The following is a 27755-nucleotide window of genomic DNA, read 5'->3' as shown; positions in this document are numbered from 1 at the left end:
GCTGAAAATAGCTTTCTAGCCCTGGGGAAATTTAAATTGTTCACATAGTAGGTCTAAACCAGACATGACAAGAGACAACTGTGTCCTGGGATGAATTGTAATAAACGAAATATAATCCTCCTGGAAATTAGAAAACCCTGGAAACCATGCGGGTGCTGGGATTACTGTAATATATTGAAGCTGGGGGGCTGCCCTGTCAATATGAGGTCATTGTGACAAATCCTCGCCTGTAATAAGGAAGAAAATTGCTCACAGATGCAAGTGACGCCTGTGTTGGTGCCACCTGCTGATAAGGATTTGTGCTCCAATGATGACTATATTTAGCTGGTCATGTGTTACATTCATCTGATGGGTGACATTCCTCCCTCCTGCTCCCAGGACTGGGCTGAAGGTCTGCCCTAAACAGTGCAATGTGACAAAAACTAATTGAGCTCTTGCACAGGGAATACAATGGAATCCTTATGATTCCTCGTGCCGTGACACAAGGAACTGTGTTGGATCCTGTTCATATCATGTAATTCTTGTAAAGATCCTCAAGTGTTTCTGCTCAGCATGAATCTCCAACCCTCTGGTGGGCTGCCTTGTCTTCCAGAAGAGACTCCTAATGACACCTTTACAGTTGAACAGGAAAATGACAATATGGATTTTACTAAGGAATGTGGGACCCTGAGCCATTAGCTGATATACGTGTGATTCCTGTTTTCTTACAGGGAGCAGCAAACTGGACCTCTTCTTAAATTAAGGTGAGTAACTCCGGTGCTGTATACATGAGACAAGCAACCGAACCTCTCTGGGTTGTTTAAGCTGCAGCTCCAGCATTTCTTTTTGTTTGGGAAGGGGCTGGTGGGAGCTGTAGTCCAGAAACATCTAAATAACTACATTTTTTTTATATTATTAATAAATATGTAACAATTTTTTATATTAGGCATACAGTTGGTGTATATCTGTGCTTTCAAAGGTCATGTATAAAAATAGTCACTCTACTGTAAAAAAAAAAAAAAAAAAAGGGCAGATACATAGTGAGGCTGGATTTTTATTGCTGTTATTTATTGATACATGTATTTGTGTCCCCAACCCTTTACTATTCATCCTAGTCAGCCATGTGAATGATTGCTTAGATGCTTAGGCCACTGCACCTAGCAACCAGACACCATATTTTTTATAAAGGGAGGTGCCAAACAAAGAAAATAATTGGCTAACACTCTGATCATATGATGATGACCAGTTATGATGAAGTTGCATTTGCACAGGCAATATCATTAGAATCGTCCAGTGTTTCTTCCGCGTTCAGCATTTCAGTGCACTCATGGGTACCTTGTCCATAGACAATCATGGGGTCAGTAAACTCCTGTATTTCTGTGTGTATAGCTGTTTTGTTGATCTGTTTGATGATTTTAACCAATGTTCCTCGTTATACATGGATGTGACTCACTTGGATGACACAGTCCCCTTGTTCTATGGTAAATACAAAGTGATGGGTGAATTTGTCCTGTTTAGCTTTGCCGAAAAATTTGTGAATTTACCATGAAATTTGCGATATGGAGAAAAATTTGTAAAATGCATTGAATTCAATGGACAGTAAAATTACTTTGACGCCTGCAACAATTTTTTACGCTCGCCTAAAAATGCATTAAAGTCAATGAGCGTCCAAATAATTTTGACGCATGACAATTTTTTATGCGCGCGACTATTCTGACGCGCGCCCAAATATTTTTTCACCGCCGAATTTTCGCTTCAGTTTCGCAAATTTATTCGACAGCGGCAAAACATGGAAATTTGCCGCAAATTCATGCCTGGTGAATTTATTCGCCCATTACTACACATACACATGATCCTAGATGCAAAATAGATGCCACTTCAGTCTAATTAAGTACATGCTGCAGAACATTATTAGATAAACTGTGATCCAAGATAGTTATTTGTATGTTGTACTAGATCATAATCTCACAAAAAAAACCACAGAAGCACAACACCTTGCCATATAGACAGGCATGTTTCTGTATGTGTGCTTGAAACTGAAGCCTAAATTCTATCAATTTTTCAGATATCCCAATGCATGTGATGGGGCCTGAATGGTAAACATGCCTGCAGTAGTTTGTGTGGGTTCTTTCTCTGGGATCCGAGCTCTATGGGAGGGCCGCATCCAAAAGCACCAGGAGGAGCTGAAAGAGGAGAATGAGCGGAGGGCAAGGGCATCTGTGGGACAGTGAGTAACCAGCTCATTACTAGTGGTAAAGTATTGGAAATTAAATTATACTTATATACTAGTTATATGCAGGTATGGGAATTCCGGGAATTCCGTCAGCCATAGACTCCATTTTATCCAAATAATGCAAATTTTAAAAAAGTATTTCCTTTTTTCTGTAATAATAAAACAGTAGCTTGTACTTGATCCAAACTAACATATAATTAATCCTTATTGGAAGCAAAACCAGTCTATTGGGTTTATTTCATGTTTACATGGGTTTTCTAGTAGACTTAAGGTATGAAATCCAAATTTCGGAAAGATCCGTTATTCTGAAAACCCCATGTCCCAAGCATTCTGAATAACAGGTCCCATACCTGCACTAGTGTACTAGTAGTGCATTGCAGTATATGGGTGCACATGCACAGTCAATTAGTTATTTTGAATGATTTATTTCTATATAATACACAAAAGCCATGAATATCCTGTAAATGATATCCTTATAAACGGTGAGTTCTGATGTCATTTCTATCAGATGACTCACTGAAATTTGTGTATTATAATAAATAAAGTACCCCCTGTTGTAAAATATGAGGATATTAGAAGTTACCTCGGAGTTCCATGACCCGTATAAAAACACTCGGCCTTCGGCCTCGTGTTTTTATATGGTCATGAAACTCCTCGGTAATTTATGATATCCTTATATTTTACAAGACGGGGTACTTTATTCACTATATCACTATGGATGCAGCATGATAATATAAATCACAGAGCAACACAAATCAAATACTGGTCTTTACTTATAGTTACAAATCTATATATATATATATATATATATATATATATATATATATATATATATATTATTTTTGTATTTATTATTGGGGGTTGTTGTTGGAAGTTAACTGTGACTCATACAATGTTTCACTGCTGCACAGCTTTGACCAATATTAATAATATGTTTCCAAGACATATGAAATTGAATTCCCTAGTCCCACTCATCAGCACTAATGCTGCAAAAAATGTATAGTCCAGAAGAGCATATTTATAAAGCAGTTAATTAAATGGTATGCCAAATGTTCTCATTCCTATCTGTTCCTGTCCAGTCCTTGCTAAATGTTTTTGTAGTCGTTTTTGCAAAAAAGTTGCTAAAGTTGTAAAAGTTGCTGTAAAATAAAAGGCATATTAAATAAACATGATAGATGTCCAATCTCAGGCCCGTCACCTGCTGTTAAACTACAGCTCCCAGAATCCCATGGCAACCAAATGCTTGAAATTCTTCTACAGCAACAGCTGTAGGTCTACTCTAGACCATCAACACTGTATACTTTTAATTTAGCTTTTACAGTATAGGCCTCTATAAAAGTATTATATTTAAGACAGCGCAACATTCCCTGTTGGTATTGAGATTGTTGGAAAAACACTGCCAGAAGGTATAACTTATTCGTTGACAGAGGAATTGTTGTTGAGTGTCTTGCTAGAAAGGCATCAAACTCGTTTTTAACCCGGCTAATAAATCACTCGTGTCTCGAAAACTATTATACAGTGATAATTGTATATGTGGGTTTTGCCATTTCGTAAGAGGGGCAGGTCAAGGAAAATTAGTATATATATATATATATATATATATATATATATATATATATATATATATATATATATATATATACACATACAAATACATTTCTTTTGTCTCTGTCTCATCTCGCTCTTGCGTCACAGAATATCCAATATATGGGAGAGCCGCATCCAACTGTCCAGACTGAAGGAAAAGGTTTTCAATGAAGATGGAAGATTGATCCTAAGAATTGAAAAGGAAGAGTGGAAGGTAACTAGAATCTGACAAAAAAAAAAAAAGTAAAATGTTTTACCATTTAATATCTTTTCTTATGAGTCAATATTTTAAATAAGATATATATGGTGTAGCTGAGTAGAGTATAGTACATTTAGATTTTGATTTTTATATTGAATAAAAAAAACCTGTAGATTTTCCTGTATTTAAGTGAAAAAAAAAGAAACAAGTGGATAATGACTTACTAATCAGCCCTACTGCATAGGGAACATAATAAATGCATTTTTGTATTATATTGGGATAGAGGAGGACCCCTATGAGCACTGAGACATTCTCTCCTCTCTGCTGCAGACACTGCCACCATGTTTGGTGAAGATTCCTCAGCTGCAGGAATGGCAGATACACCGCACAGGTCTAACAGCAATCCCCACATTCATTGCACATTTTACTAATCTACTGGTCCTGGATTTGTCTCGGAATTCTATAGCTAAAATCCCACGGGAGATTGGTGAGTAGAGAATAAATAATGAGAAAATAATAGAAGGGATTGAGACACTGTATAATCCTGCCTGTTGTATTAACACCTATATTTGCACATATAAAGCATCCTATGTATTAGTACCAAGGGCATGTAAGACAGTAAATGCATATTGCTTGATAATTGACTTGCTGTAGCTCATTAATAATAGTCTTACAGATAGCCTTAAGGAGGTTGTCCACCTTTGAGTTAACTTTTAGTTTGATGTGGAAAGTGATATTCTGAGGCAATTTGCAATTGTTTTTTATTATTTATTATTTGCAGTTTTTTGAATTATTTAGCTTTTTATTCAGCAGCTCTCCAGTTTGCAACTTCAGCAATCTGGTTGCTAGGGCTCAAATTACACTAGCAACCATGCAATGATTTGAATAAGAGAATGGAAAATGAATTGGAGAGAGGGTCTGAATAACAATATACAGTATTTGTAGCCTTAATGAGCAATTGTTATTTAGCTGGGGTCAGTGACCCCCATTTAAAGCTGGAAAAAAGAGCAAGGTAGAAAATTATCAATTACAAAGTTGTAAGGAATTGGATGTTCAATAAAATACTAAAAGTTGCCTCCAATGTGAACAACGCCTTTAAAGATATGGGGTATACACAAGAGTCAGAGGAACAGGACTCCCTTTTATGTATTTGGTGCATGACCGCAAACATTAAAAAGCATTCTTTATTTGAGATTTCTAGGTGAGTGTCTATGCTACAAAGTCCCCTTGGCATGTCAGTGGCATTTGTACCATTGTAACACAGGGAAACTATACAATGAAGCTCTGGACTGTTTTGCAACTTGGAAAAAGAGGAGGATTCCTCAGCATTAATCTATAAAAGGCCACAAAGCAAGGCATTTGGCACACTACAGCACTTCCATTGTGCTGATGACTTTAGGAACGCTGAAAATGCATATTAAAAGAAATTTAAACCCACCATAATCCTGTTTTCCTGCGCCACAAATATGTTGACCAAAAATTATTGATGTGAGAGAATTCACCAGTGGGAATGTTGCACTCTTGCTGATATGTTACATAAGGAGATCATTGTGTATTTTTGACTCTGTTATATTACACTAAAATCAAACATGGGGAGGGAAGACATATTTAATTGCTGGGGAGGGAAGACATATTTAATTGCTGCCATGAAACCTGTGTTTACTATTTCCAATTACATGAACATAGAACACAAAGCCAGATTTACACAGATTATAGTAAATGTTTGCATTTTAATGTATCCGCTGGTTGTGGAGCACCACAACTGGGTGCCACATCTATTTCAGTTTATGTGTGTTCATCCATTGTTCTGTATTATATCTCACTTATTCAGGAAAACTCACTAAACTGCGTGAGCTCTTGCTTAGCTATAACCGGATCTCAGATATTCCTGCAGAACTCTGTACCTGTGAGAGTCTGGAAAAGCTGGATCTTTCTGTAAACAGAGATATCTCAGATCTCCCTTCCCAGGTAATAAAATAAGCACTTTTATCATCAAGTTTACTCCAGGAGGGATTGTTCACCGTCTAACGCTTTTTTTCCGTTCAGTTGCTTTCACCAGAAATAAAGACTTATTTCAATTACTTTCTATTTATGACGTTTAGTTTTCACCTTCTTATGGCTTTCTAAAGCAGCTCTGGGAGGGGAAGGGGGGTCGCTGATAGATTTAGTTGTTGCATTTCTTATCATTGAATCCCTGAGTTTCATTAAAGGCAGCTGTTAGAATTGATACAATAGTTGCTAATATTCCACAGCCGACAAAATGTATCAACTAATGTAGCAAATTGTAACAGTTCAGACTGCAACTGAATCACTGAGCTGCCAGACTGAAATACTATAGACAGGAACATGAAACTTTAAAGGGGAACTCCACACAAACATAGCTTAAGCTTTTTGAAAAGTAAACATAATTAATTTCAAGCAACTTTGCAATCTACATCAATTAAAAAATATGCAAATTTTTCTTGATTTTTAATGGTTTGGAACAACGCCTAGCCTAGCCCCCTGCTCTCCTAGCCTGTCTGACTACTTTGCTGAACTGGCTGACTACTGTTACTTTGTATCAACAGCCATCTGTTCTTAGACTGCATCCTCCAAACCCCACAGTTCCCTGCACATGTGATTTCAATAAGGAAAGGAACATCACGGTGCAATGCATTGTGGGTTATGTAGTTCCTGCATGCTGTCTGTAAGCTGTGGAGAAGATGTTACAATTTGTAACATCAGTGTTTTAGTCCCTCCTTCCCTGCCAGGATTTCAAATGATACAGAAAGAATAGAACTGTTAAACAGCTGGATTTCAGCATAAAAAATGGCATTTATTCATACTTTTTGAAGAAACAGGTGATGGGTATATTAGGGGTTTCTGTGTTATGTGGGCCTCTTTATCAAACTTTGGTTTGGAACTCGGAGTTCCCCTTTAAATTTTGGAGAAATAAAAGTTGGAAAGCAACTGAAATAAGTCTATGGGGCAAATTCCCTAACCGAGAAAATTCGGAAAGCGATGGTTTTGAAGCCATTGCAACACTTCTTCAGGCATATATTCGCTAGGACAACACTAATTCACTAGTGCAAAGTTGCGTCTAGTGCGTCGAACGCTGGTTAATTTTCGCTAGCTTTACTTCGGCAATCAAATGCACTAGCGTTGCCTAATTTGCATACAGCGGAAATTATAAAGTTACATGGACGTGTATGTTGCAGCAAATACATTACACTACACAAGTCCAGGGAAACCTTAATAAATAAAATAGTTATATTGCCCTACACATGAGCCCACTGTATAGTTTATGTTCCATATATTAGAAAATGGAGGTGGGGAATCTGGTTACCCAAAATAAAAATTTTACAGACCTTTGCAGGCTACCAGTGTTTTTTGCACTAAAAATTGAGGACGTTCTATGCACTCCATTGCACTTCGCCTGATCTGAGCTGGCGAAGGCAAGTCTGGCGAATGAGGTAATGTTCAGTAAAATCCGCATCTTAGTGAATTTGCGTAGTTACGTCTATTCGCCAGTGAGAATTCACCTGGCATTAAAGTGCAAAGCAACGTTAGCGTCTATCTCCTTCGCTAGCGAAGTGACGCCTGCGCCCGTTAGAAAACCGCCGAAGTCCCTGTGGGAGTTGACACTATCGTTAGCCACTTCACCCTTTAGGGAATCTGCCCCCAAATGTCTGGTGAACAGTCTGAAAACTACCGAACTGAAAAAAAGTGTCTGAAACATGAACAACCCCTTTTATTATCTTGATTGAATTATGTCCCCTTTAGTGTAAATGATCCTGTAGGTCAATTTGTTCCACAGTGCTGATATGGTTTGTTATACTAGGTATGGAAGTGATTCACACTATGCATCTGGGGAAGGGGCTGTTGCCAGAAAGCTTGTGCTGCTATTCATAGCTTTAGTATATATAGCTGGCCGACTTGTTCACCCTCCAGCTGAGTTCTGTGGTCTCAAGTGGCTTGGAGAAACCAGGAAATGAGTAGAGAAAAAGACTCTGCAATGTATTCTCATATTTGAAGCAGACCACAAATTGTAAATGTAATTACTAAAAAAAAACCTGTAAAATCGAAATTACTTTCAGTTTAAGTTGAATCACAAATCCTTTGAAGCAGACAGTTAATACAATGATCTATTTCAGTTTAAGATCCTGTGTGATCATTTTAATTTGATCTGTAAAGCTGAGACGCACGCAGGACAATTTACTGTTAGTATTAGTTAGTTTTGATGTAAGAATCTTTATAAAGTTAGATGTCTTATTTGGAAATATTTGTATTTATTTTATATATTTTTGAAAGATTTCAACCACCCAAAAAGACTTGGTTATTTAGGGCAGTGGCATACCAGGAGATTAATCTCTAGCGATAAATCTCTGCTTTTGCAGGCGACAAATCTGCAATATCCAGTAAAAGCTTTCCCATAGACAATCATGTGAAACGCTTGTGGTAAAACCCATGTGTCGCTTCAGTTGCTACAAGAGGAAACTTCAATCGATTTTGGGAGACTATAGTGACACATGGGTTTTGCCACCAGCAATTCACATTATTGTGAGCGTTTTTGCTGGAGATTAAAGGAGATTAGTTGCCCGCAGAAGTAGAGATTTATCGCTATCGATTAATTTCCTGATGTGACATTGCCCAAAAACCTGGAATCCATAGTTGTGCTACTTTGTACCCCTTCACCCTTATGTCAGAGCATCTAATTCCCCTTTAGCCAGAACAGTTCCTAATGATGCACTGACACCGCCTTATGTCCCTTTCTGTTAGCTCAGTTCACTGGCACGGCTCATACACCTGGACCTGAGCATGAACCAGTTTGCCAGTATCCCCAGGGCAGTAGTTGAGATGCCAGCTCTAGAATGGTTGGACATGGGGAGTAACAGACTGAAGGATCTTCCACAGGACATAGACAGGTAAGAGAGAGTCAATTACCATACCCTTACTTTTTCTGGCTACAAGGCTTTGATCTATGGAGGCACTAATGTGCCCTATGTTTGTATAAAGCAACTTCCTTAAAGGGATCCTGTCATGGGAAAACATGTTTTTTTTTTTCAAAACGCATCAGTTAATAGTGCTACTCCAGCAGAATTCTGCACTGAAATCCATTTCTCAAAAGAGCAAACAGATTTTTTTATATTCAATTTTGAAATCTGACATGGGGTTAGACACTTTGTCAATTTCCCAGCTGCCCCTGGTCATGTGACTTGTGCCTGCACTTTAGGAGAGAAATGCTTTCTGGCAGGCTGCTGTTTTTCCTTCTCAATGTAATTGAAGGAGTCTCAGTGGGACATGGGTTTTTACTATTGAGTGTTGTTCTTACAGTGGTGTGAAAAACTATTTGCCCCCTTCCTGATTTCTTATTCTTTTGCATGTTTGTCACACAAAATGTTTCTGATCATCAAACACATTTAACTATTAGTCAAAGATAACAAGTAAACACAAAATGCAGTTTTTAAATGAGGGTTTTTATTATTTAGGGAGAAAAGAAATCCAAACCTGTGTGAAAAAGTAATTGCCCCCTGAACCTAATAACTGGTTGGGCCACCCTTAGCAGCAATAACTGCAATCAAGCGTTTGCGATAACTTGCAACAAGTCTTTTACAGCGCTCTGGAGGAATTTTGGCCCACTCATCTTTGCAGAATTGTTGTAATTCAGCTTTATTTGAGGGTTTTCTAGCATGAACCGCCTTTTTAAGGTCATGCCACAACATCTCAATAGGATTCAGGTCAGGACTTTGACTAGGCCACTCCAAAGTCTTCATTTTGTTTTTCTTCAGCCATTCAGAGGTGGATTTGCTGGTGTGTTTTGGGTCATTGTCCTGCTGCAGCACCCAAGATCGCTTCAGCTTGAGTTGACGAACAGATGGCCGGACATTCTCCTTCAGGATTTTTTGGTAGACAGTAGAATTCATGGTTCCATCTATCACAGCAAGTCTTCCAGGTCCTGAAGCAGCAAAACAACCCCAGACCATCACACTACCACCACCATATTTTACTGTTGGTATGATGTTCTTTTTCTGAAATGCTGTGTTACTTTTACGCCAGACGCGCACCTTCCAAAAAGTTCAACTTTTGTCTCGTCGGTCCACAAGGTATTTTCTTTTTGCTTAGGTTCTTTTTGCTTAAAAGTGGTTTGCGCCTTGGAAATCTGCCATGCAGGCCGTTTTTGCCCAGTCTCTTTCTTATGGTGGAGTCGTGAACACTGACCTTAATTGAGGCAAGTGAGGCCTGCAGTTCTTTAGATGTTGTCCTGGGGTCTTTTGTGGCCTCTCGGATGAGTTGTCTCTGCGCTCTTGGGGTAATTTTGGTCGGCCGGCCACTCCTGGGAAGGTTCACCACTGTTCCATGTTTTTGCCATTTGTGGATAATGGCTCTCACTGTGGTTCGCTGGAGTCCCAAAGCTTTAGAAATGGCTTTATAACCTTTGAAATTGAACTCAGGTGTGATAAACCACAGTTAAGTTATTTTTTAACAAGGGGGCAATCACTTTTTCACACAGGCCCATGTAGATTTGGAGTTTTTTTTCTCCCTTAATAACGTAAACCTTCATTTAAAAACTGCATTTTGTGTTCAATTATGTTATCTTTGACTAATAGTTAACGGTTTTTGATGAGCAGAAACATTTAAGTGTGACAAACATGCAAAAGAATAAGAAATCAGGAAGGGGGCAAATAGTTTTTCACACCACTGTAGATCTACCAGGCAGCCGTTATCTTGTGTTAGGGAGCTGTTATCTGGTTACCTTCCCATTGTACTTTTGTTTGGCTGCTGGGGGGGGGGGAAGAGAGGGTGGTGATATCACTCCAACTTGCAGTACAGCAGTAAAGAGTGATTGAAGTTTATCAGAGCACAAGTCTGACTTGGGGCAGCTGTAAAATTGACAATATGTCTAGCCCCATATCAGATTTCAAAATTGAATATAAAAAAATCTGTTTGCTATTTTGAGAAATTAATTTCAGTGCAGAATTCTGCTGGAGCAGCACTATTAACTGATTCATTTTGAAATTTTTTTTTTCCCATGACAGTATCCCTTTAAGTTTAAAGGGGCTCAAAATGATTTTGTTGTGGGGCCCAGTAGCTTTAAGTTACACCACTATGCATGCTTTCTCAAGCAGACCTGCGCATGGTATGAATACACTGCTATTTGTGCATTTTGGATGGGACTGTAGTAAACAGACCCCTAAAGTGGGAGCTTACAATTCCACTGAACTTCCCTCTGTTCTATTAAATTGCTCCCAACTACGCCCTCTAAGCCATCTGTAGTAGTAGATAGTACAGCACTATGAAACTGATTTGACAAATAAGTGAAACAAATTAAAATAACAAAGATATCTTTATTAATGGAAATTGTTTCATTCTATTGTTGTAGTCTGACGCTCTTCCATTTCTCTCTTCCTCAGGATGCAACATGTACATGCCTTGTGGCTACAACGCAATGAAATTTCTCATCTCCCAGACTCCATCGGTTCCATGCGGAATCTCAGCACTCTAGTTCTCTGCAACAATCAGATGAGGGGAATCCCTAAAAGTCTGCAGAGCTTGTCCAACCTCTGGTAAGGTCAATGACAAGGATTCTGAAGGGGAGCATTACAGAGCCAATATACAGTAAACCTACATAAACTAATTTATTTAAGAAAATAAATAGAACTTATGCTGAAAATACTTTTTGCTTATTCTTTTAATGTATAAAAATCCATATTTTCTTTCTTTTTGCTTGCTGATAAAGCATCTAGGGAGAATTATTTTGCTTTTACACGATCATCCCTGTAATATGCTGAATTAAATAGAGTGGATAAGCACTTTATAACTACCTCCTCCCTTCATTCCTTTGACTGTTTTGGCTTACAGATATGCAGATCTCAATTTTGCTGGACGTTTATCTGCACAAGGTTAATGGAATGATCTGCCTTGCAAGAACCAGTTAGATGCAAGGAGTAGTTTCAGTTTTTCGGTCTGCTCTGTTTAGTTCAAGAAACCAAAAACCATAGATTTTAGTCAAAATAATAATCAAAAAGTATGTTAAGCACAAACCCTAGTCAATGAACCCATGTTGAAAAAGTGGGCCTACCATCCCATTACAAGGCACTTGTCACCCCTACAATATTTTGCCTGCATTCTGGTTTGAGTAATTGTGGCAGATCTATCCAACAGGTTTGTTAACTTCAGAGATAATCCTCTTGAGCTTCAAGTGACACTGCCCAAATGTGAGGATGATGATGAAGACAGAGAACTGTTTGGGCTAGAGTTCATGAATGCATATATAGAGGAGTCGTTCAGGCTTGGTACAACAGGTAGGAGTTTTGTGTCGATGTAAACACAAATATATTAAGCAATAATATAATCTATTCAAGTTTGCATTTAAATATTCTATACATATTCATTAATATATGCTAAATGCCAGATATTCATATTAACATTTGTGTTTATTGAGCAGTGGAACCTGCCATAAATTTTTAATCACATTTACTCAATGGTTTCCTTTTTCTTTTGTTAGCAGGACATTTTTTGGGTGTTTCTCACCACCCCAATACTGATGACAGGGATAAGCAACCCTCGGCACTCCAGGGGAGCTATATATAGAATTTATGCCACTTTACATTATGTAAAAAAGTATTTAAAAAGCGTGTACATCCAAAATGCGTAAAACAGCAGAGTAATTATGAAAAAAGTTAATGTAAAATACTGGCATTATGGTTGGAGTTAATTGGCACTATTTATAGATGCACAAACTCCAGGATTAACATATAAGTATTAGAGGGGATCGATTCTAAGGTGGCTTTTTCTTAATTTTAAAGAATTTTTAAATGAACTTTGAAAAATGTGCAAAAGTTGTTGCAAAAATACAATTCCCATAATTTCTATATCATGTGAGCTGCTGAAGGAATTCTGGGAGTTTTAAAACATCTAGAGTGACAAGAGTTTGCCTGTCCTGGCTGGCAATGTAAAGGTTTAAATGAGATGCAAAAGAGGCAAAGGACATGTTATATTTAGATTAACTGAAGCCACTGTATTAGTATGGAGAGGAGAATGTAGAATTAGGGCTGAAATCACCAGTGATTGGCAAACTAACAGTAAAAACAATAAAAATATTTATTTCATTCCACTTTCAGATTAAACTGAGATTGCAAATGGAGGCCGAATAAACAAACAATAAAAGAAAAAATTTTATGCGCCACTGTAGAAGCACAGGCTACTTCTACGAGAAGTCAGGCAAGCCTTGAACACTACAGTCATGGTTCAGACTCCTCAACAATATGGAACTTTGATGGACAGTACTTAAGGACTAATGTGACAAAGCACAGCCATCTGGCAGCATCAACATTTTGTCTAGCTACCTTTGATTGATATATTTGATGAGTACAGCTCACTCCTCTGAGGTGAGCTTTGGGAAAGGTTACCGTGGTACTGCTGTGAGCAAAACATTCTCTAGAGACACTTCAGGCTCTGTGTAATACTGCAATGCTGCAATGTATCCCATACGCTGTAGGTAATCTACACGTCCGTAGTCTATGAGTAGCTTGCACAGTCGCCCCAAGTTCTCCCTCTCCTTCACTGTGAGAAACCTAAAAATTAAAGGAACATAGGTGAAGCACATAGAAAATATAGCTTAGTTATTATTACCCTATGAAGGGCCAAAACACAGTGGGGCTCATTTATAAACACTGGGCAAATCTGCACCTGGGCAGTAACCCATACCAACCAGTCAGTGATAAGCTTTTTTCAGCCAGCTGTAAATTGAACACTGGAAGCAAGAATCTGATAGGTTGCCATGGGTTACTGCCCAGGTGCAAATTTGCCCAGTGTTTATAAATAAACCTCAGTATGTTTCACTCAATCAGAAATGTGAAATACCCTGCAAGGCTGCTACAATTCTGCATATCTGCCCTTATTTCAGGAATCCCTAAATATGTGATGTCAGACCAAGGAATTAGAAGGAGCTCATTATCTGGATAGAGGATTGTTTTGTACTTTTATCTTATTAGGTTCTTTAATATTATGACAGAATTTTCTTAATAACTATCAATGGCCAAAGAATAGTATAAACATAAACGGATGTCTCTTACCCTTCAACTGTCTCTGAATGACAGTCTAGGTTCTGTTGCTCTGCATCATGTTCCTCTGACTCCATCTGTTCATCAGACTGGATGGCTTTGGCCGGCAGTTTCCTCATACCACAGGTAGCCCAACTGGACATGCGCTGAAAAAGGTTGAATTCCCTCTGATCCAGTCCTAGACTTTGGAAGAACTCTCTGCCTACATAGTGATGCCAGTCACAGCGATGGTGACAACAAAGAGCAATGACAATGCCTCCCGCACAGGCAGAACTAACTGGATATGCTTCCTTGCCTTCATTTTTTACTGTTTCCTGCTGCAAATGATCTGTCCTGGGTCTTTTTGGCAAAGGTTCAGCGGTGGCAGGAAAGTTACTCTGCATGAGACAGCGCAGTGCCAGGTCTGCAACACAGTACACAGAAATACTATGACTACAATTACAAGTGACTTCTGGTACTGACACTATTACTATCCAGGAAGAGTGATTTCTCTACTCAGGTCAAATGCATTGTTCCTTTAATGTACCAGACAAGTGCTGCTTCTGGTCATTTTTTCTGTAAAAATATTTCTTGTTTAAAAATGATATATTATTGCTTCTGCATACATATTAGTATAGTCCTTGTGCTGTACATAAACAAATTCTCTATACTATGTTTCCTCTTTGTAATCCATAACAAACAAATGCTATAGGTTCGGTCAATTATACAGAGGCAGATATTGGACTAACTGGCTAGAATATTATACATGAACTAGATAGAATATGGTATATATTTCAACAGAACTAACACATAGGTATTACGGGAAATAACTAAAAGTTATATTTGTAGCACTTCTTTCTAACTCACGTCAGGATGCTGCTGAAGTAAAACACAGAGGCTCCTGAAGAGTTTTCATTTTACAACATAAGCAGCCTGTCTGTTATCCGCCACTCTCTGAAAAAGGGCTGCTGGCAAGAGCAAATGTGAGGCACTGATACAGCTTTCATACGTTTTTTTGCAACCCATACTGACCTGTCCCTGCTCCACAAAGGTGTTTCCCAATCCCAATGACTGGAAGGTGCTTCTGACTAAGGCTAGGAACTCGATCTGCAAAATACAGATATAAACTGTTACTTAAAGGGAGGATGAAAAACATCTGTCAAAATTAGGAAAATATGCTTAAATGGGTGATTCACCTTTAAGTTAACTTTTCAAATGGCCTTCATTTTTTCTTGACAGTTTTTGAATTATTAGCTTTCAAAAAGGGGGTCACTGACCCCCTCTAAAAAACAAATGTACAAATGTATTGTTATTGCTACTTTTTATTACTCATCTTGCTATTCATGCCTCTCCTGTTCATATTCCAGTCTCTTATTCAAATCAATGCATGGTGACTAGGGTAATTTGGACCCAAGGAATCCGATTGCTGAAATTGCAAACTGAAGAGCTGTTGAATTATGTTCTTCCAATAGACAGCACTCCAATAATGTTAAAACCGTCTTTATTTGTAGGACAGCAGCACAGATGCAACGTTTCGAGCGGCACCCCACTCTTTATCAAGCATAAAAAACTCCACCACCACCTGACCTTAAATACCATTGGACACAGCGCCCTCTGGTGTCACCACATATTTTAACAGAGTATACAAAAATATTTAAAAAGGTTGCAACTTGTCATATGTAACACTTAGTATCATGTTAATTGGTTATCTTCAAAATGTAGCAAAGAGAGACTTATCTTGATAATGTCCATTGTTGATTACAATCCCAGACAAGTGATACACAGTATCCATAAAACAACCTACAAAAGATAAAATCATTTTAAAAAAGACAGCTATTTCAATAAAAATGGGTTCAAATCGTATTCATGGTTCAGTCCATTGGGGAATAATGACCCTAGTCTCCTTATCCATTGCGCCTCCTTGCGCAGTAATTCCTTGTCCCGGTCACCCCCACGTCTCTTTCTTGGGACTGTGTCTAAGATTTGAAACCGCAGCTGACTTACAGTGTGTCCATTTTCATTAAAGTGCTTGGCAACAGGTTGATTTAATTTATTCCTAATAGCCGACTTATGTTCAGTGAGCCTATCCCTCATACTCCTTATTGTCTTTCCTATATAAATTTTGCCACAGGGACATTTGATATTATATACCACATATGTGGATGCACACGTAAAATAACCTTTAATGGGAATACGAGTGCCCTGTAGGGGATGATACACCCATTCTCCTTTCAGTACATTACTGCAGTGACTGCACCCACAGCAAGGGAAAGTCCCGTTTTTGGGGGTTTTAAGGAAGGTCTGTTTAGATTTAGTAGAAGGGCCAAGATCCGCTTTCACCAATTTGTTCCCAATAGTTTCTGCATTCATATATGACATCACAGGTGGTGATTGAAAAGCAATTTTGTCCGGGAAATTTCTTGTCAATAGACTCCATTCCCTTCGTATTATACCTGAGATCTCATTACTCAACACATTATATTGGTTTACAAAGGGGATCCTCTTCCTCCCTGGAATTCTATCTCTCTCTATACTCCTTGATTCAATCTCAACCCCTTCCAAGATCCTATTAGGATAGCCCCTTCTTCTAAACTTTTCTTTCATTTCATCCATCCTATGAATCTGTTGCTGTTCATTATGCACTATCCGTTTCACCCTTAACACTTGTGATCTGGGTAAAGATTTTTTTATGTGTGGGGGATGGAAGGAATCATATCTCAATAGTGTATTCCTATCAGTTGTTTTTACGTATAGATCAGTCTCAAGTTTGCCCTTTCTAGTGTTCTTAACCATTACATCTAGAAAAGAGATATTGTTCACATCACAGTTTGTAGTAAACTTAATAAAAGGGGTACATTTATTTAATCTATCTACAAATTCGATGAGCTCAGAATGTCGTCCCGTCCAAATTGTAAAGATATCGTCTATATAGCGATACCAGCACTTACAGTTCTGTTGAAAACCATGGTCAGTGTAAATAAAAGTTTTTTCAAAATGACTTTTGCCTATTCTGAAGCGGAAGCTGCACGCATTGTAAACTCTATCACTGGCAACAGTAAATTTTTGAGTGAACAAGATAATGCTGGCTTATTCAGACAAATTGAAAGGCTAAATATGCAAAGAATTGCCCATGATTTGCACTTATGGACTTTAGCAGAGTATTATAAGTTACAAAGGATCCCAAGAGGCCTAAGATCGCATTTAAGACCCACAATGTTTATGGAAGATGTTAATTTTAAGAACAGATGGGAAGCGATTCTTAACAAGTGTTCGTTTGACATCATGCTTCTAATAATGGAACGCTTACAGCAGGAGACGCCCGTGATCACGCTTAAGGTCGAGGAGGCGGAACGAAAGATACGAGCTACAGTTTCAGCGGAACAGTTCCAAGCCGCACAATCCAAGCTCGACGAAAGTTTACGTCACTTCCGGTTGAAGCTTGAATCGCGGAAGCGAGGAAAGTTTCTCCGTGATGAGACGGACTACACGGAGAGCCGCGTGTACAGATGGACCCCACGGGAACGCCAACAGGGGTGGAACCAACGCAACCCGGAACAAGGTTTAACCTACAGAGGAGGAACACACACGGAGCACCGTATTGAGCAGGAGCAGGCCAACGCATCTGTTTCTTCCTCACCAAGGTCTTTTTTATATGGCTCACAAGACAGCCTTGGCTCCATCCGGTCAAACGGAGAAGGGGAGGCAGGAAACATCGCAAAAAAGAAACAGCCATATCGCAGGAGGAAAATGCGGTGGTAAACATTTCTACAGTACAACTTACCAACATTGAAACCAAGGTACTTTCTAAGGGGTTGGGTTTTGCTGTAACAACATTCCCTGATTTTTTCCAACTTGATATAGATTTAGAGGCTTTCTTTAGGAGAATACGACTGACAGCTGAATTGGATGATAAAGGGGAATCCACTACTGATAACCTGAATGTTTATTGTAACACTTTTCATTTACAGGATTGGGGTCTGTATAATCGAAGCACATATATGCCCTCTAAAAATAATCATGTGGTGGAAACCTATATACAGGGTGTGAAAGATGGGGTAATGAAACTTGAGGATAGTTTTAAAAAAGGTGAGATTTACCAGCCCAGGGAGAATGTTACATCAGAGGAAAGAAAAGCACTTTTGTCCCTCCAGGATAATAAAGAACTGGTGATTAAACCTGCAGATAAGGGGGGAGCTGTAGTGGTAATGGATAAAAAATATTATGTGGATACAATTGTGGCAATGTTAAATGATACCAATACATATGAGAGATTAACTACTAATCCCCTCTTTGCTGTACAGCGGGCTATCAAGGATTGTGTGGATCATGCCCTGAGAATGGAGATCATTGATCAGAAATTGGCCTATTATTTGATACAGGTTAATCCAACTACACCTGTACTATACATACTCCCTAAAATCCATAAAAATTTGGACAAGCCCCCAGGTAGGCCCATAGTGGCCGGGGTTAATTCAGTGTTTTGTCCATTGGCAAAATTTTTGGATAAAATATTTAGGGAGTATGTGTTTAAAACAAAATCCTATATTAGGGATACTGGTGACTTTATAGGTAAAATCAATATGATCAGTGATCTTCCCTCAGAATTTGTGTTAGTTACACTTGATGTGGAAAGCCTCTACACCTCCATCCCCCATGATGGGGGTGTGGAGGCAGTCCTACATCACTTGGACAGAGATATTACCCTTGATGGAGCCCAAAAAAAGTTTTTGGTTACACTACTTCAGATTGTCCTGGGTAGGAACTATTTTTTGTTTCAAGATGAATTTTTTCTACAGATTAAAGGTACAGCGATGGGCTCGAATGTCGCCCCGTCCTATGCAAATTTATTCATGGATGTATTTGAAAATCTATTTATTTACACTGACCATGGTTTTCAACAGAACTGTAAGTGCTGGTATCGCTATATAGACGATATCTTTACAATTTGGACGGGACGACATTCTGAGCTCATCGAATTTGTAGATAGATTAAATAAATGTACCCCTTTTATTAAGTTTACTACAAACTGTGATGTGAACAATATCTCTTTTCTAGATGTAATGGTTAAGAACACTAGAAAGGGCAAACTTGAGACTGATCTATACGTAAAAACAACTGATAGGAATACACTATTGAGATATGATTCCTTCCATCCCCCACACATAAAAAAATCTTTACCCAGATCACAAGTGTTAAGGGTGAAACGGATAGTGCATAATGAACAGCAACAGATTCATAGGATGGATGAAATGAAAGAAAAGTTTAGAAGAAGGGGCTATCCTAATAGGATCTTGGAAGGGGTTGAGATTGAATCAAGGAGTATTGAGAGAGATAGAATTCCAGGGAGGAAGAGGATCCCCTTTGTAAACCAATATAATGTGTTGAGTAATGAGATCTCAGGTATAATACGAAGGGAATGGAGTCTATTGACAAGAAATTTCCCGGACAAAATTGCTTTTCAATCACCACCTGTGATGTCATATATGAATGCAGAAACTATTGGGAACAAATTGGTGAAAGCGGATCTTGGCCCTTCTACTAAATCTAAACAGACCTTCCTTAAAACCCCCAAAAACGGGACTTTCCCTTGCTGTGGGTGCAGTCACTGCAGTAATGTACTGAAAGGAGAATGGGTGTATCATCCCCTACAGGGCACTCGTATTCCCATTAAAGGTTATTTTACGTGTGCATCCACATATGTGGTATATAATATCAAATGTCCCTGTGGCAAAATTTATATAGGAAAGACAATAAGGAGTATGAGGGATAGGCTCACTGAACATAAGTCGGCTATTAGGAATAAATTAAATCAACCTGTTGCCAAGCACTTTAATGAAAATGGACACACTGTAAGTCAGCTGCGGTTTCAAATCTTAGACACAGTCCCAAGAAAGAGACGTGGGGGTGACCGGGACAAGGAATTACTGCGCAAGGAGGCGCAATGGATAAGGAGACTAGGGTCATTATTCCCCAATGGACTGAACCATGAATACGATTTGAACCCATTTTTATTGAAATAGCTGTCTTTTTTAAAATGATTTTATCTTTTGTAGGTTGTTTTATGGATACTGTGTATCACTTGTCTGGGATTGTAATCAACAATGGACATTATCAAGATAAGTCTCTCTTTGCTACATTTTGAAGATAACCAATTAACATGATACTAAGTGTTACATATGACAAGTTGCAACCTTTTTAAATATTTTTGTATACTCTGTTAAAATATGTGGTGACACCAGAGGGCGCTGTGTCCAATGGTATTTAAGGTCAGGTGGTGGTGGAGTTTTTTATGCTTGATAATGAGTGGGGTGCCGCTCGAAACGTTGCATCTGTGCTGCTGTCCTACAAATAAAGACGGTTTTAACATTATTGGAGTGCTGTCTATTGGAAGAACATATTTACATGGTTGAGAACCTCTGTGAACAGGTCTCTGGACGTGCACCCAAAAACCAACTGGCCGAAATCAGGTGCGGTATAATTGTATCTACGAGCTGTTGAATTAAACAGCAAATAACTCAAAAACCACAAATAATAGAACATGAAACCAAATTGTCCCATTGAAACCAAATTGTCCCATAATACCGCTCTCTACATCATACTAAAATGATCTTGTGAGACAACTTTTGTAATTTACCTTTTTTATGACCTAATTTTGAAAAAAAAAAAACTGTTGGTGACAGCTCCTACAGCAAGGATCACTGCAAGTGCAGCAGTCCAGGTTTTAACGTCAACGTCATCTCTCCAGAGTCCAGTGCAGTGAAATGACAATGGGGTGGGGTAAGTATGGCCCCCTTTGCAACGGATTCTAAAACTCCTTTGTTGTAGCACCCATAGATACTTTATGAGCTGTCAGAACCTCTATTTCTCAGATGAGCACTTTATGCACATTTCTTTTACATTTTACAGCAGCTTTTCAAACCCTCTGATAAATTAATGTGACACATATCCCCTAAACTTTTTATGACTTCACCAACCTAAACAAAGATGCTGAATGTCAATTTGAAGTCTCTCAAAAACCGAACTTCTCTGCTTCCCGTCCACCTGTAATGAAACACACAACACGCTGAACAAATTTCTTGGTAACTCTTCTTATAGCGGTGACCTAGCCCACATGGAGTGATTTCAACTTAAAATCATTACAAAATGGAGGGAGGCTGTGACTACAGTTAGGAAGACTATTCTTTAAACCACAGGTTCACAAATTGTGGGAGTACCCAATATAAAGGCAAATTATTCTGATGTGATAATAACTTAATGCCAAAATGTTTCTAAAATAATGTAATATATAATGTCACTTTAGTGAAAGGGGAACTGCCATTGATATAATTAAGCACCTGAACTGTAGTGGATGATTAATCATTCTTTTTATAAATGACTTGATTTTTTGAAATATAAATGGTTTCCTCAATCCTACATCTTTTTTCTGCTGCAAGCAACTTAATGTGGTTTGTTGTAACACACTTAAAGTTGATTTGTAAAACAATTACAGTTTTAACAGGATTTTTAAAATAATATTGATGGTTCCCCTTAAAGTAAGTAGAAACACCATGTACTGTTAATTAATAAGTCTGTGATTCCCAACCTTAAATCTAGTGGATGCTCTTTCCACCAGCAGGAAGTGAATGTTTTCAGCGCCCTGTGTTGCAATATCCACCCAGTGGGAGAGTTTGCCCCGTCCAGCACCGAATTCTACAAAACAACGAGATCCACCCAGCAAACCCAGACTGTCCAGGTGTCCCAGAATCGAGGCCTGTTTAAGGAACAATGAAAACTATTTCAAAGCCATCAGTTCATAGACAAAACTATAACATTACAAATTACAATTATTCCATCTCACTTAAAGGGTAAGTCAACCCCAAAATAAAAATTTGCCTAATAAACTTTGCAAACTTGCAATATACATTCATTACAAATTTTCTATGGTTTTTAAGTTAGTTGTATATGTATTGCTATTAAATGCAGTGTCTATCAGTTCATACAATGTAAGACAAAGCAGCTGATTAACAGACCTGACTTTGCTGGGGAACCAAGGCTGTTGCAACATGGTTTAGAAAGTAACAACTGGGAGTTAAGCTAATGCTGCTTTCAATAGCAATTGTTTTTACAAATGTATGAATGAATGTATATTGGAAAGTTGCTTAGAATTATGTTTTCTTATTAGGCAATTTTTTTTATTTTGGGTTTGACTTGCCCTTTAAGTAATTAATTTAGCAATCATACTAATTTATTTTAAGATTAGACTGCATATATAGTGAAAATGAACACTAACATCTACCACCAGCCAGGGTGGATTATTCATTTGGCACCAGGATGCGCCAGCCATCTCCCCACAATAACCTTGGCTCCGCTCCAACCCAGCTTTTTCCATTGTACTGGGCCCCACTGGAGCATTATGACCCTGCAATTTATATTTTAATTGTCCCATGAGTTTGTTGCCCTTAAGGAACCCACACCTGCTGCTTGAGATGCTTAGATGCAGTGTCTCCATTTGCTGGATCATTCAAGGCTTCAAGTAAAGACCAGTGACATAGTTTCTTATCTGCTGATGGAGGGTCTAGGCCTAAAAAAAATATTCAGATTAAAAAAAAAGCTCAGCCAGTCAATAATGCACTGCACCAAGAAAAGAAAACAGTCAACTTAAGATAGGCAGGACATATGCGCAAATGTGGTAATTTTAAAAATGTTTTACCTCTAAAATGATAAGCAGGTTTTGGGAATATTATAGGCCGACATATACCAAAGAAGATAGATGGAACTGCTGACGTTTATAACCATTTGAATGTCTAGTAAGCAGCTAGAATGTTAGAGGCTTAGCAGTGGTGTAACCAGATGTAATTTAGCAGCTTAAGCAGAAAGCTTTGCATATTTATGTTGTGTGATGCCACAGAACCAATCCTCTTAGTTATACATGAACAAATTCTACATGTACATTAAACACAAATGAATATATGGTATTGTTTTTTTTTATCTTAAAGGGCCACAGTATCTGCAAATTAACTACTTGTCTTATTAAAGGGTTATTCTTATGGTTACAAAGTTTTACTTTACTCTGCCCTTGGTATAAATCCTATCCCAGAAAAAGCAGTATCATTACAGAGGACCAGTGTCCCATTCAAATAGCAACAATACTAAACCACTTTGCAAAAGGTGAACATCCCCTTTAAGAAGCCTTGAACTCACCACTAGTTACTTGTTTCAGCTTCTCTGTAAGTTTCAGAAGCTCATCTTTAGAGAAGGAACTAAGAGATATCTGTAAATAGCAAAACATATTTTTATAGGCAAAAAGGGTTTCCAAAGCAACAGTGAAGGAATGAACGGATTGTTTTAATTAAATACCAACCAGATCATTAGTGCTCTCTGTGATCCGGCACCCTGCATTCACATCTTGAACATAAAAGACCTGAAACATATAGAGGGCATTGCCCCCACACAAATCAGTGCCAAGCACAGAGCTTTGAGAGGACAATTAATGTGGCAGATGCCATGACAATAGATGAGATCCCATTTCTAATATTGTACTTGTCATTTTTTTTTAACCCATGAAGACGGCAATTCAAAATTTAAACAAAGCCCAATATGTTACTGATGAGCATCATACGCTAATATGGAAAAAAGATGTGTTATGTTGCACCGAATAAATCAGTAAAGCCCATTATAATATCCATATGAGAGAAATGTTATGTCACATTCATGACATCGACGATACTCCCTGACTTTATACAACAGAATAATGCTCCAGTGTTCTAGTTTGTCCTCTTTTGTGACAAAGGAGACAGAGAACAAAATTGTATTCTATTGATAAACAGGACAAAAATGAATTTTCCATGACAACCCCTCTAGATATTGCAGAATCAGTATTTACATGGCTACATTATTGGAACAAATGCTCCTCTCTTAGCTGTACATGTAGGAAGGAAACATGTTGCCTGCGTTAATATATTCCTGCTAGTGAGTCAACAGTTTTCAATTTAATAAATTATTGCTTTTAAGCTGCCAATACATTGGTGAACATATTAATTTACTTACAGGCTTGGGTTTCTCTCTGGAATTACATTTCTTGAGGTGCTTTGGAAGCTGATCCTCGTACACTGTGCTGCGAGGAACACAAAAAGAAGATACTGTAAGGCAAACTGGAATATGAGACAGCTAAAAAGTATATTTATCCCTACTTTAATAAAGCAGGACTAGAACAAAGGAAACTTACTGCTTGGGGTCCAGAGGGCATGGAATCCGCCTCCTGCTGTCATGCTCCTGCAATAAATACCACATTCAGTGACCCAAAAGGCTTTTTTTTTAGTAATTTGGATTTCTAGATCTTAATTCTGATAAAAATCATTTAAGAATAAATAAACCCAAAAGGATTGCTTTGCAACCAATATGGATTCATGCAGCTTAGTGAGGATCAAACACAAGATAAAGTACTGATTTATTATTATTACAGAGAAAATGGAAGTACCTTTTAAAAATTAGATTTGCTTAAAACGGATCAATGAGAGACAGCCTTCCTGTAAATGAGATCTTCTTGGGTAATGAGTTTGCAGATAAGGGATCCTATATTCTGTAATCACTCATATATATGGTTTTCCCTCAGTACTCCATTGCATTGCACACATCCTCATAACCCATAACAGCATAAATAAAATATCATGTTTTAAGGGTAACCTTCTTATCCACTGTTCTTTGTGTGAAATGAGCAGGTCATATTCTGAGATTGCATATGGCAGTCTCAATCACATCTGCTTCCCAGATAATAGTTGTTTGTCACTTTGCCACTGCCTGTAGTTGGATAAAGCCTGAGTGGTGTCAACTTGCGGGGCTATAAATTATTCATGGGATAACAGCAAGAACTATATTGCAAGAATTAAAGAATGTGTTCCTTACAATAGCAAGATAGGTTTGACTGAATGGTATATGTTTGGCTAAAAAAAAGCCTACAGACTCACAATCATTGTACAGTTGATCTGTACCTTTACACACTGTTTATCCCTATATCCGGTCATCTGCACAGGTGAGCTGTATCTTTGAAAATACATCACCTAACCCCATAGAAAAAAATCCAGTGGCACACTGTAGTGTGCTACTGGATTTCTTTCTTGGATATCACAGTTGATCCAAAAAGCAGGGCGAGCACCTGGAACCTACATCGGTTTTATTGAAGGTAGAGCGCTCCTAATTATCTTTTTTTTTCTCCACAGGAGTATTTCTGCCACAGCTGTCGACTTTGCAGTTGCAATTAAAGGGGTGGTTAACCTTCTAGTAAACATTTAGTGTGTTTAGCTAATTCTAAGCAACTTTTTAATTGGTTTTCATTGTTTTTTTTTTATACTTTTTTATTTAAATTATTTGCCTCCTTCTTCTGACTCTTTCCAGTTCTTATCTAAAAACAATTACCTGAAAGGCTACAAATTTAGGTTGTTATTGCAACTTTCTATCACTCACGTTTCTGTTTGGGCCCTCTCCTATTCCAGTTTATTATTCAAATCAGAAAATAGTTGCTAGGGTAATTTGGATTATCAAATTGCAAAACTGGAGAGCTGCTGAAAAAAAAAGCTAAATAACTAAAAGCTAAATAAAAACCACAAATAATACACCAAAAACAGTTGCATATTGTCTCGAAATATCACTCTCTACATCATATTAAAAGTTAATTTAAAGGTGAACAACCCCTTAAGGGTCAAAGATAAACGGGTGCTTTACCCAAATCAATTCACATAAATTTTTTGGCACAGTCACTCTTAGGGAGAACAATTTCACCACAGATGACTTGTGTGTAGGGTTGCCACCTTTATGGAAAATAATACCGGCCTTCCTATATATTTATCTTTTTTTCCCTATTAAGAACATTGGGATCAACCATAATTTTTACAGACCAGGCAGGTAAAATACCGGCCAGTTGGACACCATACTTGTGTGCCATCACCCCAACGCAGTCAGTGATATTTGCATTTCTGTGCAAGTAGAAATACACAGGTAAAGGAAATTCCATGTGTGATATTAGTTATTAGTCTTATTGGGTGAAGATTAATCAGGATTTAGTGACATAGGGATAATGGTTAATCTACAGAGAAAGAAAAGCAACCCTACTTAAACTATTGCAAAAGTAGACTATTCACACCTCATTCTCCTCTAGTAGTCAAATCAACCTTATTTGGGAAATTAAATAATTACAGTGACACGAATTGGTCCGCCTTCTTGATATATAAAGTGCAAGTGCTTGTGATAAGGTACATCAATAACTAAAGTGCAAATACTGTAATATCCGTTCATTCCTTGAGAACATTCACAACTCTAGCTAAAAAACAATCACCAGATCTTCAAGGATAAAACAAGTAATATAACTAAAGCTGGCCATAGATGCAAAGATCCGATCGTACGAATCATCGTACGATAGGACTTTCCCATCTCCCGACCCGCCACTAACCATTCAGATCAAAGTCTTACCAGTCAGATTAGTTAAAGAACAGATCAGCAATGTTCTGCCCCTGACAGCAATCGTACGATATCTATGTCCAACCAAAGCTAGTGGCAGTCTCCCACTGAAAATCGTACGATCGGCAATACACGCAGAGATATTATCGGCAGCCGACAGAAATTTTCTAACCTGTCCGATCGACCAAACGACCGATCTCCGCCGGACGAAAAATGTCGGGACTCTCCACACACGTTCCGAAAATCATATGAATCCTCGATTCGTACGATCAGATCTTTGCGTCTATGGCCAGCTTTAATTATAATACCTTATCACAAGCACTTTTATATACCAAGAAGGTGGACCGATCAGTGTCACTATAATTAATTAATTTCCCAGATAAGGTTGATTTGACTACTAGAGGAGAAAGAGAGGTGTGAATTGTCTACTTTTGCAATAGTTTAGGCTGGGTTTATTTTCTTTCTTGTTGTCTTAATTGTTCTGACTTAGGTCAGACCCCCTGCTTGAATCAATTGTCTTTCAATGAATCCTATTAGATAATCAAGGGTTGTGAACTCCCTAATGATTATAGTGATAATTGATAAATCTGCCTTTATTCTCTCTGTACAGGCCATAGATAATGACACAGTGAGTAGCCCCATGATTCTCTTTGATACCCCAACTGTACAGGGGGACACAGCAGCTCTCAATGGTCCCTTTAGCAAAGTAGTTTTACATGTGTAGAGGTCTCCCTCTCTCCTGTATCCCCTGCTCATGTGTCATGTGATCAGTGTCCCTTTACTCCTCACACATCATTAGCAATGGAACCCCTCATTATACAGTCAGTCAGTGGTATAGATATCACACTGTACCCCCACATCCATTCCCCTGTGTAGGAAGTCTCCATGCAGCCCCATGATTCAGTACCTCCCCGCTCTGAGCATGTTCTCCGCAGAACTTCTTTCCCTCAGAGACGATCATTTTGCAGAATCTCTTTTTCCTCTGCACAAAGTGACTGCACCTCCCGGGAAGGGGATTCTCTCTGGGACATGTCACTAAGGAAGAATCCGGCTCAGAAGCAGCAGATGGCTGGGGCTCCTGAGGATCCATTTCAACCTAATGAACAGCAGCTTTTTACTACTATACCGCCGTATAGCCCATCGTATTCCCTAAAAATACACTCTGTAAATTCCTTTGCCTTCTCCTCCACCACCAGCTAGCTTTCCACGTCTTCTTTCAAACTCTTTGCCATTACTAAAAATGTCCGGAGATTCGCCGCCCACACGAACCGCTTCCGCTGCGTTATGACGTCAGGACGTAGAGCGG

General features: G+C 38.4%; 2 protein-coding genes across 4 annotated transcripts; one reads left to right on the top strand and one right to left on the bottom strand.

Moving 5' to 3' along the window:
- Positions 1-329: 329 nt before the first annotated feature.
- lrrc39.L (leucine rich repeat containing 39 L homeolog) lies at positions 330-13145 on the top strand. 2 transcript variants are annotated; one of them, XM_018258643.2, is made up of 9 exons: positions 332-743; positions 2045-2206; positions 3908-4013; positions 4329-4485; positions 5830-5966; positions 8757-8902; positions 11390-11542; positions 12141-12280; positions 13100-13145. In XM_018258643.2, the coding sequence occupies exons 2-9, from the start codon at positions 2073-2075 to the stop codon at positions 13102-13104; spliced, it is 978 nt and encodes a 325-aa protein (XP_018114132.1). In that variant the 5' UTR covers positions 332-743; positions 2045-2072; the 3' UTR covers positions 13105-13145. The 2 variants fall into 2 exon arrangements, with proteins under 2 accessions (XP_018114130.1, XP_018114132.1); XM_018258641.2 differs by having other exon boundaries at positions 330-743; positions 12141-13145.
- On the bottom strand, positions 13056-27685 carry trmt13.L (tRNA methyltransferase 13 homolog (S. cerevisiae) L homeolog). Of its 2 annotated transcripts, none has more exons than XM_041589259.1 (11): positions 27302-27685; positions 24225-24270; positions 24047-24113; positions 23361-23420; positions 23201-23270; positions 22474-22580; positions 21603-21770; positions 20995-21061; positions 15053-15127; positions 14054-14444; positions 13056-13552 (listed from the first exon to the last, which is right to left on the bottom strand). In XM_041589259.1, the coding sequence occupies exons 1-11, from the start codon at positions 27537-27539 to the stop codon at positions 13384-13386; spliced, it is 1458 nt and encodes a 485-aa protein (XP_041445193.1). In that variant the 5' UTR covers positions 27540-27685; the 3' UTR covers positions 13056-13383.
- Positions 27686-27755: the final 70 nt, after the last annotated feature.

The sequence above is a fragment of the Xenopus laevis genome, chromosome 4L, assembly GCF_017654675.1.
Source record: "Xenopus laevis strain J_2021 chromosome 4L, Xenopus_laevis_v10.1, whole genome shotgun sequence".
NCBI classification, from domain to species: domain Eukaryota; kingdom Metazoa; phylum Chordata; class Amphibia; order Anura; family Pipidae; genus Xenopus; species Xenopus laevis.
Note: the sequence above shows the minus strand (reverse complement) of the source record. Positions and strands in the feature narration are given on the sequence as shown.